This window comes from Austrofundulus limnaeus, unplaced genomic scaffold, assembly GCF_001266775.1.
Source record: "Austrofundulus limnaeus strain Quisiro unplaced genomic scaffold, Austrofundulus_limnaeus-1.0 Scaffold303, whole genome shotgun sequence".
NCBI classification, from domain to species: domain Eukaryota; kingdom Metazoa; phylum Chordata; class Actinopteri; order Cyprinodontiformes; family Rivulidae; genus Austrofundulus; species Austrofundulus limnaeus.
In genome coordinates, this window is record NW_013952705.1 from 155,048 (window position 1) to 168,900 (window position 13,853).

At 37.1% G+C, this 13,853-nt stretch overlaps 1 protein-coding gene across 2 annotated transcripts in view; it reads left to right on the forward strand.

Annotated features, from left to right (window-relative positions):
• Positions 1–13,853, forward strand: part of LOC106526993 (partitioning defective 3 homolog B) — a 112,492-nt gene that overhangs the window by 4,936 nt on the left and 93,703 nt on the right. For both annotated transcript variants that reach the window (XM_014021740.1, XM_014021739.1), the window contains exons 3-4: positions 10,909–11,019; positions 11,287–11,652. In XM_014021740.1, coding sequence (XP_013877194.1) covers positions 10,909–11,019; positions 11,287–11,652 — 477 coding nt within the window. The remainder of the gene's footprint in view (positions 1–10,908; positions 11,020–11,286; positions 11,653–13,853) is intronic.

Sequence of the window (13,853 nt, forward strand, 5' to 3'; positions counted from 1 at the left end):
AAATATTATTATTATTATTATTATTATTAGTGTCTGTCAGAAACCGGTATAAGCAGAGACTTTTGGATTTATTTATTTATTTTCTGAACAGCTCCTGCTTTTATACTATTCCAAACGTGAATATTGAAGTCTTTCTTTTCTTGTCAAACCTTTTGTATACTTTTAGGTACAGACAAACCAGTCTGAGTGGTGCCTCCGTTTCCATAAGAGGTGTTGAAACTTATCTGCCGGAGCTATTTTGTGTGATTAACTTTAACACTACCTCCCAGTGTCAATGCAGCTTTCATAGAAACACAGCTTGAATGGGGGCAAAGTGTTTGAATGAACAGTTTGTGCTTTTTACTTTTATTGCTACCTTGTTTGTTTCTTTCTTTGTGGTTATTTTGAAGTGGGATTTAGCACGACTATTACATAGATACTGATCTTAAAACGTTTGGATGCAACGCAATCTACAACACATAGCTTCAGTCTTCAAAATGAACTTACAAAAGCAATCTGTTTGAACCAGAAAAGACTTCCAGATTCCAGAGTCCTGCTTCATCACACTGATTATATCTCAAAATTGCACGTTATTTAAAGTTAARTACTGTACAATTACACTAGTTTTTGCCTAATAGAATAAGCTGAATGCTCTTATTATGTCACCACCTTTTTTCTTGATTTTTCCCCCTTTTTTTTATCCCAAAAGACTTCCTGTTTTTAAAACTTAGTGTTCAGAACTTTCTAAGTGTTTTTAATGGTTCACTGTTTAGTTTAATTTCTATATTGTGCAAATATGTTCACATTAGTGCCAAGTGTGTGTCTTTCTCAAACAAGTAGTTGCTTTGTTGTTTGTGCAGTACCAATGCAGACATTGGTGCCATGCTGGTAAATATTTCTATAAATTCACAAGTTGTTTGACCTTTACTTTCCTCTGTCTTTCCTATCTTTTAGTTCTGTCACCTTGGTATATTTTCCTTTGTATATGTACTTCTGTGTTCATCTTAGTAATTTGCTGACAGCTCGGCTTGATTTGCACATCCCACATGTCACCACCTTCAGTTGATTTAACCAAGACATTTCACACTTAACATATCTCTCCATCCCTCCATCTAACCACCATTGCACTTAGCCACGAGTGCTGTAAGAAACCTTATGTGACATTCGGTGGTATTTTTAGACCTTTTCTCTACACCTCATCATTCATCGCCATAAGAGCGTCTCGATAAGAGCTGCTGATAATGTCATCCTTTTTTTTTCCTTTCTTGTCATATTTTCCCCCTCCTCCTCCATCCACCACCACCCTCCTGCCCCTGCATCGTTCCAATTTTTCCTCTCCACCTGCTCCCTTCAGCTTTTGCTCCCGATCTGCCTTTGATTGCACGTAATGGTGGTCGACTGAGGAAGCAAATTGGAACTATTCAGCGCAGTTCAATCCAGGCCGAGCGGCTGATTTGTCATATTCATCCGAGGGCACCTTTGATTGGCCTAATGGTCTGGAGGAGAGGGAGTGTGAATTACTCGACCTTACTTCGAGGTGTCTGGTTTTATTCTTGTGTTTACTGCCGGTTGGTTCGCCCGTAAACAGGATTTACTAACTGCTACATTATATTTTCWTTGATTCCATCTATTTTTGTTTGGATTTAAATGCTTRTTTCATTGTTTGAGTCCTCCCCACTGTAAATTTCTACTTTTACGTACTTTATCCCACTAAACGGGACACATTAGAGCCCATAATGTTAATAAGACCAAGTGTTTAAAAGGCTCTTTAATGTGGACAGCTGGCTCTGTCATCTGAATTGTTGCCACCTGCCAATCAGATATGCCCATCATCTGTGTGTGCATACACATCATGAATATTCATACGATGATTAAACATGATTGGTCACATGATCAGATGGTTGCCATATATTTGGCTCATGATTGGGAGGGGTGTTATTGTGCACTTTCTCTTCAAAAGTCCTGCAGTTGTGGGACCCTTTGTCATTAATGACCTCTGTATCTTTTCTCATAAAAGTTTATATTTAACTCGCAAAAAGGGAAAACTCTCTTTATGTTTAGTCCTCATTTTTTTCGTGCTCCGCGCACATAATTAAATTAGGCGGAGAGTGTGTCTGAAAGTAATTTGTCGCCTCTGTGATGGTTGGTGTGCTTGTGAAAGGGACAAGGAGGAAGAGAGACCTCYGTGCAAATAAAAATATGGCAGTGTTTTCGATGAAAACTGGAAAAAAGAGCAAGGTCCAGCAGAAATGAGTGAGGTAAAGGCACCGTTACTGCCAGTGCATCATGCTTTTATGATATGTTGCGTGGTCTGTTAAAAAAATGTGTGCATACTGCTCATTTTCGGCTTTCAAATAGTGCAAATTTATGATGAATGTATAATAATGAATGCCGGTTGCCTGCTGGCTTATAATCGAGCTCTGCTGTACTTACATCTCGCTCCGTCGCTGGGTTTGTGAGTGCATATCTGTGTTTTTGTGCCATTACCCCAGCAAAACGTACATCCCCCCAAAAAGCAGTGTAATTACAAATGCAGCCACCAACCAAAAAATAAAAAAAAGCCTTTGAGCTTCTGTCCGCTCTCTTCCTTTACCTGTCATTGGTGTCTCTAATTACACTCTCTGCCATATTGTACCATTTATTTTTCCTTCCTGTTTCTCGCCCTCCATCTCTGCTCTCTCCTACCAGTCCTAATGTAGCACCTCTGTTAGACTTAAAGTGCTCCATCGTTGGGACTATTAGCCCATCACCTCGGTGGGGCCCATTAGGACTGACTAGCTCCATTGTGGGCTGTGTAATGGTTGAGCTTTCGTGCGGGGCCTATTAGCCCAAGTCTATGCACACRGTCTGCGTGTTTTTGAACGTGTGTGTGCGCGCTGCGTAGATGAAAAGGCTGATGGAAGAAAATGGCCTTGTGCTAATGCTGAAGCACATATCATTTTAGGAAGAATTTGTGATTAGTAATGCTGTGTCTGTGCCTTTTTGAGTCTGAGCAGATAAAGCTACAGCATTAGTATAGTCTTTAGGATACTTTCACAAAAATGTTAACTTTAAATTCTCTATGCATAAAGAAAATCTAAGGATGGATGGATGGATGGAAGCATCTGCTCTCTGACCAGGGATTTCTCATCATTGCTTATTAATGGCAGCGAGCTTGTTTGAAACACAGGAAGGACTCTGCCAATCAAGCACCATGACAGGAAGTCATTCGGATGTCTCGCCTGCCAATCATCAGCTTTAGAGTGTTTGCATGTGCGCACATGTTCCCTTCATCTTAGCTTACCTGTCAGTCAGCCATTCCCTCTGGATCTTCTAACCAATGATAACAGTGCAGGGCGTGTCCACGGAGTGACAGAAGGATGGGGGGTGRGGCATGAAAATGGACAGAATTGTTAAGGTTAGAGTCACAGATGTTGGCAATAATTCTCCCTTGTTAGTCGGAAGGTTTCTTCTTCTTCTGGGTATTATCTAGAATCACTACAGTCAGTGCTCTTAGCTCCCTGAATACAGTTTCATACATGTTTGGCAAATAAAAGTTTTTCTACTTTTTTCTTATTTCACCGCTTTGAGAATGTCATCTCTACTTTATATTGTGTTTCCAGTAACTTCAAAACATGTTTTTACTGTTTGAAGTACATCATGTAGCTTTTGCTGTAAGTAAAGCAAACATATTTTGTTATGTGTTGTGTTTTTTTGTTAATTTAAATGATATAAGCAGAGGTTAGATTTAGAATAAAGTTTAGATGACGGTTGATGATGGTTTTTGAGTATAGAGCCTCAACTGTTATTTTTTTCTAACTTATTTATGTTTTTTAATGAATGAATGAATGAACGGTTTTATTTGTTCGGGACAGTGTGCAATTTAAACATAATTTGATTGCACCAGATTTAGCCTAAGGCTAATTTACATCTGCAGTCCCATCAAACAGTTAAAATAAAACAACATCTAACAGTAAAATAGAAATAAGAGTGGAAAAAAAAACAGAAAAATAAAAATATAAAATAAAACATTTTGCAATTAAAAAATACATAAAACACCCCACCCCACTCTCCAAACATAAAATCATGCCCACCGCTACATCTCATCTTGGAGCTAGTCACAAACAGCTTATTTCATCATTTGACTGTGTTTTGAAGGTTTTATATTTTTTATTCATGTCTATTTCTTACTTTTACTGTTTACATTACTGGTTTTGGTGGTTGTGTTGATGCATTTTTTCATCCTATATATCCTTATGCTGATGTAAGCTTTACGAAACTTGGATATAAGTTTCTCCATTGCAAATGAATAGCTCTACACTCCGCATGCAGATTTAGCTCATTAAAATTCACAAGTCACCATCCTGTTTCTACTTATGACATGAAGGCAGGTAATGTATTCATGCTAACTGCCTCCTAATCATATGCTAATCTGACTCTGAAATTCCTTGTGAAACAACGTTCAAATGATAACTTTGTTTTTTTTTGGGGGGTTTTTTTGTAATTATGTTACATTTTTTTCTAGAAGTTATATATAGTTCATAGGTTTATTTTAAGGTCTCGTCTACACTGCTGTAAATATTTTAAAACCACATTCTTTTTTCAATATTGTAATATTATTTATTTTTATTTCAGTTATTAACTTTTTCAACATTATTCAAAGTTTAATTGAAGCTAGATAAAGTGAGATTGGCCTGATAAATGATTTACTGTTCTTGCCAAGGCGTTCTCGTCCCATATTGACGCTCGGTCAGGTTCCCTCTGCGTCCGGTTTTGACACGTTAGGTAGCCCCCCGGTGTCAGATAGTGACAAGATGAGAACAAGAAAAACGGAGCCTGTTGTCATATTTTTTTGTAGAGAAATGCAGAAAATTTATTACAACTGTAATCCTAACCCTAACCCTAACCATTACCCCAAACCAGTAACCCTAATCCCTAAACTTGACTGCGGACCCCAACCCAAAGACCCTATCCAGTACCCGACGCTTCAAAACCAGAGACAGAGGGAACCTGACCAAGTGTGACAAGTGAGAACCTGTTGTTCTTACATAACTGTAAATACATGGATATTAGCTGGACTTTCACAATAAAAGAATGTGAAAATATAAGTGCTGTCAGACTTTGAGAATAACCTGAAGAGATGATTGAAAGCCATTTTCAGTATAATGTGTGAAGAACAGAGCATTTATTCATTGTAAAACAGCTTTATTTAGGTTTTAAAAAATTAATGTAGCACAAACAAAATGTTTTTTTATATTTATAGCCATTGCAATAGAGTCTGAAATTAATTGAGATTTAATGTTGTTTGCTTTACATCCCTGGAGAGAAAATAAGTAGCATAATAAAGATCTTGGTGTTAATTATTGATGTTTTTTTTTTCTTTCTTACTCTCATAGTTCTTTCCTTTATTACTTTGTATTATAGCATAATTAATTTATTAGAACAAGTTTTCTTTGTGGGACTTTAGAACAATGTACAATAAACCTAGGCTATTATGGGAAGGAGAGCTGACAAGGAAGAACAGAAGCCAAAACATTTTGAATGAAGGATGCATTGTGCCCAGTTGTTATACAACTTATGTTTTATATAAACCGTTTGACACTAATTGTTCTAGAATCACACACAAATACTAGGCGGGCCTTCATGACTAGTTGCATTTTCATCCTGGAAGTACTCAACATAAGATGGTAAATTGTTACCAGAAGGGGGAACTATGTGGTCAGCAACACTAATCTGATAGACATTGGCATTCAAATGATGATTGATCGGCACAGAGGGGGCTCCAAGTGAGCCAAGAAAGCACTCTCTGCATCGATTCGCCACCACCTGAGTTGTTCACATAAGACAGGATAGCTGCATGAATTCATGCTTTTAAAGCCAAATTCCGACTCAACCACCTGCAGCCTCAGCGAAAACTGATCACTTATCAGACTGGGCTATATTTTAGACTCCTGAAAGTTTTTAACCGACTTGTTGCAGCTTTTCTTTTAATTCAAACTAATTGGGATTTGTGTCATTATTTATATCTCACATCTGCAAGGCAAAACATTTATCCTTCTTATTTTCTTCACCGGTCTGATTGAAATATTCAAAATACTGTGCATAAAAAGTCAGATTATCAGCTGATTCAGAACTACTCAAAGCCAATTTTTCTTTATTCTAACCCTCTTTGTGTGTATTAGTTGGAACGTAAAGCTAATATCAGCATTAGAGTTGCTCCCCTGCCTCTTGATTAGCTGATTAGATAATTCTATGTTTATATATCGGTACCTAATAAAATTACCAGTTAGTGCAAGTATTATGTACACACTATAATTTGACTGGAAATATGGTATAAATGCAAACAAGATATTTAAAGAGCCTGTGATGCCCATATCCTTCTAATAAAAAAAGTCAAAGAAAACATTGTTAAATTTAAGAAAATTGACAAAATACACATGATTTTACAGTTTGTCACATAACTGGTAGACTTTCTTTTAAATTTGGCTCGGCCAAAGTGAAACAGGAAGTGACTTCAAAGGAGAACTCWAGGAAAAAGAACTTCCTGGTCTTTTTTTTAAATGAAATAAGATTATTTGAACTCTGACTCTACTTCATCTCTCTCTGATATTGATCCAAAATAATCTAAAAAAACGTCAGGATCCTCTCTAAACTGTGTTGTCCGCCATTGCAGRAATTGCCTATGTGCCACGGACTTCCGATTCTAGCACTTCCGCATTCCTTTGTCACGCATCGGTCTTTGGGTTCGCAGGCAACACTGTGTTAGTGAAAGATTTTTTCACCCGACAACGACTCTTCATGACCTCCACAGTACAGAATTAGCATATTACATGTACCAACATTAACACAGGAGACTTACAGGTCCAGCCAAGTGGGAAAAAAAATCACTCCAAAGTGGATTAAAGCCATAAAAACAAAGGAAAGACATTTGTGTTTATGATTCCAGAATTTATCTTTTTTCGCCAATCCGTGGCTGCTTGTTCTGTGATTTTTTTTCACGTAGAGCTGTGACACTTATGTTGTTGGAAAGAGCAGAGTCTGGGCATTAAATTGATGGGCTTCTTGTATGGTTTGGATCGTTTTCCCCGACATTAGTGAACTGAAAACGTAATGATTATCAGGCGGAGGTTCTGCGGCTCTCGGTGGGGCTCGTCGCTCGTGTTTTGTTTTACGCTGTAATATACTCTAACAAGTTTTTACTTTTGCATAAAACTCATGACAAAGTTGCCTAAAAACATTTCTGTATAACACACACACACACACGTGCACACCTGGTACCTTTGTACCAGCTGCTGTGCTAGCTTCCTGCTAGCTGTCGTCTGGAGATGGTCTTTCCTCTCTCATCTTGGCAGTAAAAGGGGATAATTGTACATATCCCTTTTGTAACCTCCGTCTTCTCATTTCTAATGCTGGCTCTTGAATATCCTCAGGTTAGAAATTCCGATTACAAACGCGAGCGTGAGCTTTTATAGCTAAGTTTYCCCTGYAATGCTATGATCCACTACTGTCACCTCCTCATCAAGAGGAAAATGGATAAAAACTAACTAYTYGATCGTACMTGCTGGTTAGTGGACACAACGGCACACAACTGCCATCGTTATGCTTTGCAACAATAAGKTTGTGAAGGTCTTGAGAGAGCTCTTTACTTTTACCCATCATCAGATGGTTCTTGTGTGATACCTGGCCATCATTTGGGACTGAACCAGCTGATATTAACTTGCACTGACAAGGGGCAGGCTTGCTTTCTAATTACTGAGAGAATTCAGCTGGTGTCTTGGCTTTCCATGCCTTTTTTCACCTCCCTTTCTTCATGTGTTCAATACTTTTTCCCTGTGCCATTCCACATTATTACAAATAACTTCATTTCTGGACATTTATGGTTTGATTTCTTTGTATGTATGGATCACTTGGGTTGTTACCGACAACTGGTGGAAATGTCATGTCATTAGCACCTCTAGTAATATATTTACTGAGAAAAATGGTGACATGTTCAATACTTATTTTACCCACTGTAAAAGTCACAAATTTATCTTTAGCTTTTTTTTGAATGGTTTAGAGTTTGAAAAGTAAGTATTGGACGGTAGATTTCTGCAAGAAGTATCAACTGGAGGAGGTGCCGCTGTCAGATTTGCAGATGARTGTCTACGAAGGTGCAAACTTTTAGTATTGATTGATATCTGCCTTAGAGGAAGGTGGGGTAGGGATTAAGGGAGTACAGCTTGATAACAAGTGGAAAGAGGKAGCTAAATGAAGGGGTGAAAGGAAGGTAAGGTACAAACAGAATTAAAAATGAAAGAAGTGAGTGAAGAGACCAAGTGCTGACATAAAAGAGGGGGAAAAAGAAATGATGGTGAAAGAGGTGAAAGCAAAGGGAGAGAACTGAAGGAAAGGGTAAGCCTCTGTAGGTAGCAGTAATTAGAGCAAGGCTTGTCCCTCGTGTGACAAATATACACACAAACACACACACACACGTGCACCGGTAATGCACACAGATGATTGGAGCCCTTCATTGCCCATTGAGTCCCTCTCCGTGGGAGGTAAATAGGCTTTACCCCCCAGTCCACATTAGGCATTTCAAAGAAACCTATTACCCGAGTGTTCAAAGAGCACTTTTATTTTTATTAAACCTAAAACAACAAGCCAGTCTGACTATAATACAGCACAGTCTTCTCGTAAATAATGCATAAGCAGGTGCAGTGATACTTCAAAAATATCAACAATATTACACAGCAGATTTGTAGACAGAAGGATAATTCATCAATAAATTCACCAGATAAATAAAACATAAGCTGAGTTATAAGGTCACAGTTGGCGTGTTGGAGATATTAACTATTTAGCAGGTTTGACTGGCTCAATTTGCCATGTCCTACTCGCTGCATAGCTGTGCTGTAAAGTTTAATGAGCTTATGCTGTTTTGGTATATATATATATATATATATATAGGTATTTTACGGTACCCTTATTACCATGTAATTACAAGGTAATGAAAAATGTAAATAAATGGTAATTACTACCTTATTACGTGTAATTATGTGGTAATTATGGTACAGTTTTACCATGTAATTAATCGTCTGCAGTAATGTAGCACTTACCTGGTAATGTATCACAATTCACTATGTAACACCTAAATAAGTAGTAGGTAATTTGGACAGTTTTAAAGTTATATTTTTATTGCAATTAAACACTAACCCCAAAATTTAGTTGCATTCTTTTGGTTATAAATATAGTGTTGAGTTACTATTGAATAGTAATTTGATTGTAGTTACCCAATAAAGGTAATTTTACTAACAGTAGTGTTTCTTTTGCACCGTAATTACCACGTAATTACATGTAATAAGGTAGTATTTACTATTTAATTACTTTTTTATTACCTTGTAATTACATGGTAGTAAGGGTACCATAAAAGAAAGTGTTACCTATGTATATATTTTTTAAATCAACATTTAGGAATAAAATGAATTATTCTGTTTTTTATTTGTAAATAGCTGAATAGATGAAGTGTTGATCAGGTAGGGGCAGGATTGTCAACCCAAGGTTTTAAATAGTGGCACAAGATTGTGATTAGATATGATTAGTTTAATTGGACAAAAAAAAAAGAACTGTCGATTAAATCAGGTTTAATAATATTAAATTTCTACTGATGGCAGATGCATGTGCGTCTCYATATGTGGACCTTCTCCAGTTAATACCTTGAGTACTGCAGCTAATGCAGCCTACACACGAACAGTATTGATTGGTGTGGTTTGATTGTTATTATGCGGCCACTTTAAACATTCCTTTTAGCCTCTTATGTATAAGTCATCTATTAATTTAGGCTACAAGGAGCTTTCTTATTGTGCAATCAGTTTGCATTTATTGTTCCTCTGTTTAATTTGATGGATTGCCTGTGTGCGTTTGTGCACCTCAGACTTTGGAAAGTTGTAAGTCTCTATTAGTGGAAATAACTACTGAAAGGACCGGAGCTATTGAGAATCTCCAGTTTAAACGTGGCTTGAGTTTCAAGTTTGCTTTAAAAGTATTTGTTCTTAATTTGTTTGTTTTCTTAAAACTATAAGTAAAGGGTTGACAAGAAGGGGACATGATTGATGCCAATGTAATTGAAAAAACAACACTGATCGCTCTTATGCYTAACCTTATACAGTGGGTTTATCTGTGTTCACGTCACTGTTTGCAAAACTATGGCACAATTTATGTTTTTTATACACATTGTTTCCATCTAACTCTATGTATCAGATGTAAACTGATAATATATCCACACATAATTTATATTTTTTGTAAATTTTGTCCTGGACATCCTTTGCAATGTTCTGTAGGGCTGAGAATCTGCACCAGCATACGGTCCTTTCCCCCCATATGTGACCCATCATGTCGAAATGAGGATTAAATCAAATTTGGTCAAAATTATCTAATTACATTTTCAAATTCCTGGCTTTAAAAGCTACATTTTGATACCTGGATCATTCTGATATCTTAAATGGRTTTAGAGATATGACTTAATTTGCCTTGTTCATTACAAAAATACATTACTGTTTGGTCTGAAYACTAATTTTGTGTAAATTTACTGAGTAATTTTTTTATGTCAACATAAAGAGGAAGCCTCGAATAGTATTTGTATATTAAGATTTCCCAGTTGGAAAGAAGCAAAAACTGTGCTAGCTCACATGGAAAAATTGTAAATTTTAAGGTGTTTTTCCTCAAAATCTGTTTTTTTTTTTGTTTGTTGCTATTGCTCAAAAAATGCTTCAAAAAATTATTTTAGGATTATATTTCAGAGAGTTCTTTCAAGTGATACCTTGAGAAGGCATTATTAATTCATTGCATTTTGACAAAATTCAATTTTTGCACATGTTTTAATCAAAACCCTATATCTGCCCATTTCTCCTTATTCCACTTTTGGACACATATTACTGATCACATTGTTTGTAATTGTGACCTTTTTTTTCTCTTTAGATTTGGAAAGAAAAAGGAGGAGAAGAAAGAGGCAAAGGCAGCACTGCAGCGACAAAAGTCAGACATTCTGACGGACCTGGAGCTGGAGAGGATGAAAGAGGAAAGAGAGAGGTGGGAACTTCTTGAAAAGAAGACGATGAGTCTTTTCTTTTATGTATACATTTTAAAAATGCATTTTTGTTTGACAAAAAGTTGAAAAAAATTGTTTTCTTTAGCTTACTATTATTATTATTTTCAGTGTCTGCCATTTTTTCTTTTATTGTCTTTTTTTTATATATTGTATTCATGTACGTGCTGGTCAATTATGTGAATCTTTTTCAAAAAAAAGGTGCACGAAAGTCCAGCTTCAGAGGCTAACTGGTTCTGTTTCTCCTTCAGGATTGAAGCAGGACATCCTGAGCTGCGAGAGCAACAAAGAGATCGGCAGGCGGGCAGCGGTGGATCAGCATATCCAGACTTGGAGGATGACGATGCAGACCCCAACTATGCCCAAATCCAGTCGTTCAGGGCCCAGGAGACCGGTTCAGTGCAGCAGCCTCAGCCCCCCCTCTACAGCACAGTTCAGCGCTTTCATGCCCGCACACCTTCACCACAAGGTCCCTCTGGCTTCCCAGGACAAGGAAAGAATGTTAATGAGCCTGGAGTCATGCCAGATGATGACCCTCTTGATAGGCTGTACGCCAAAGTGAACAAACCGAGGGGAGCTGGAGCTACATCTCCTGCTCCTGCACCTGCTAATGACAGGTAGGGTTCAATACTTTTATCAGTGTAGTTAAAGCCTGGAAGGTACTTCAGTCTTGTTTTAGAGCTCACAAAGCTTRCAAGGTGTATTTTGGGAAACTTGTAAAAAACATTTTCTGGTTTTCTCAGCTAACTTCGAAGAAGTTGGCACTTTATATTTGCTAAGATCAGTTTTGTATGTGTTATATTATCACTCAACTGAGTTGCAGTTCCACATTTCGATTTGAATTTAAAGCTTTATTCTTTTCATTAAATTGCATTGGAATGAATGGAATTGAATCAAATTAACTGGACTGGATATAAATGAACTTGAAGTGGACACGTTAGCATTTCTGTTTCCTTAGATCAGGGGTCTGCAACCTTTACAATCAAAAGAGCCATTTCTGCTCCTCGGCTCACTAATGAAATATGTCTGGAGCCACAAAATAAGCTACAACTGTGATTATCAACTGGTGGTCCGTGGGCCTTTTCAAGGCCTTTTCGTGAACGTTTATGGCCAGTGGAGGTGACATAAACCTAAAAAATATATTGTGATTTTTATTATTTATCATTATTTTTACACTTCAAGATTGAAGAAAAAAAGTTATAGTTTATAGCTATAGTTTATACAGAATTTCATAAAAACTAGTACAGCTGAACTAGTCAAACATGTTTTTTCCTAATTCTTATTATATAGTCCTAAAGGTGTTTAAAGGTAACCCTGATGGATTTGAGAGAATGATTATAGAAAGAAGTTGGATTATTTAGATAGAAAACAGGCTAGCATAAGCTAACATATTTTACTTTTTGTATTAGTATTTTTGTATTGGTAGTATTGATTACATGTTTGCATAAAATTTATTAGTGTTGTGAGTATAAAAACCAAAAAAAAAAAAAAATTCTGTTATGTTTGGTCACATTTTCAAAGAGGCCCTGCAGAGGGACCAAGGGGCCACATGTGGCCCCAGAGCCGCAGGTTGCAGACCCCTGCCTTAGGTGATTTATGTGCTAAAAGCTAAAAGAACTGAATCTTTTCCACAACCCAGCCTGTTACAGCACAGCATCAGTAGATAAAAGTGGTTGTCACGTCACATTTGTCACAAACTGCTTGTAGAAAAAATGAATATTCACATCAAAGTTCCCAAAACTCCCAATTCCCATTTAAACCCCATTTTCTGTCCTTTTCTGTCTCCCGTTGCTCCACTTTCACACTGTAACACGATCTTGCTGATGTTTCATATTTTCTTTTTCCCTTTTTTTTTTACCCTTTCCTGTCAAATCATGGTTGTCTTGCCTCAGGCCACCGTGTGTCTGCGGGTGCGTTTTATAGAACAATAGAGACGGAGACAGGCGAAAAAGAGAAGAGTGAATTGTTTGCGCTCGCTTTAAGCTTCAKTATGAGTGCTTGTGTACTGAAGTGTCCACTGACGCACACAAACACACAGCTTCCTCCTCCCTTACCTTTACAACGTCAGTCACAGCTCACTAACTCCAGAATATATCTCCCAGTGCAGATATTTTCTCTCACAACCACATACATCCATCTACCTTATTCTGTACCTGTCGTAAAAGTGAGGAGGGAAACCTTTTTTGATGGACAGCTCCTGGCTTCATAAAGATGTTTCCAAATGCAGCCTGTCTTATGTTGTTTTCTTTATGCAAAATAGTATATATTCAAAACGTCTTGGCCCTGGATTATAGTAAAGGTTTATTTTAGATTGTTTTAAAGTGGAAACTTTTTCAAAGATTAGTGCCGTGCTAAATGTGGTGATGAAGCTCCACTTTTGATCAGACAAAGAAAAGTAAATGCAATTTTATATATTTTTTTTCTTTCTTTTTTTACACAAAACAGTCTGAACCTAAGGTTACTGTCAGTGCATTGTTTGAGTAAATTTTACAACTAAACAGTTAACACTACTCCRTGTTTCGCACTCGCGTCTTGTAATTCTGATGTCCTAGTGCAGTGGTTCCCAAACTTTGGATCTTCTGACCCACAAAATRYCCATGGCAAAAACTTGTGACCCCAACTGGTCTGAGTACACAAACTTGGTGAATAACCCTAAAAACACAGGCTTTTTGACAATCTAAACAGCTTGTACACAAATATAAATACTTATTTATACTTATTTTGTATTTTTGTAATAATTATAGGGAAAATATTATTAGGGGTGTCCCGATACCAGTTTTTTCAAGACTGAGTACAAATACGAGTACTTGAGTTTGGG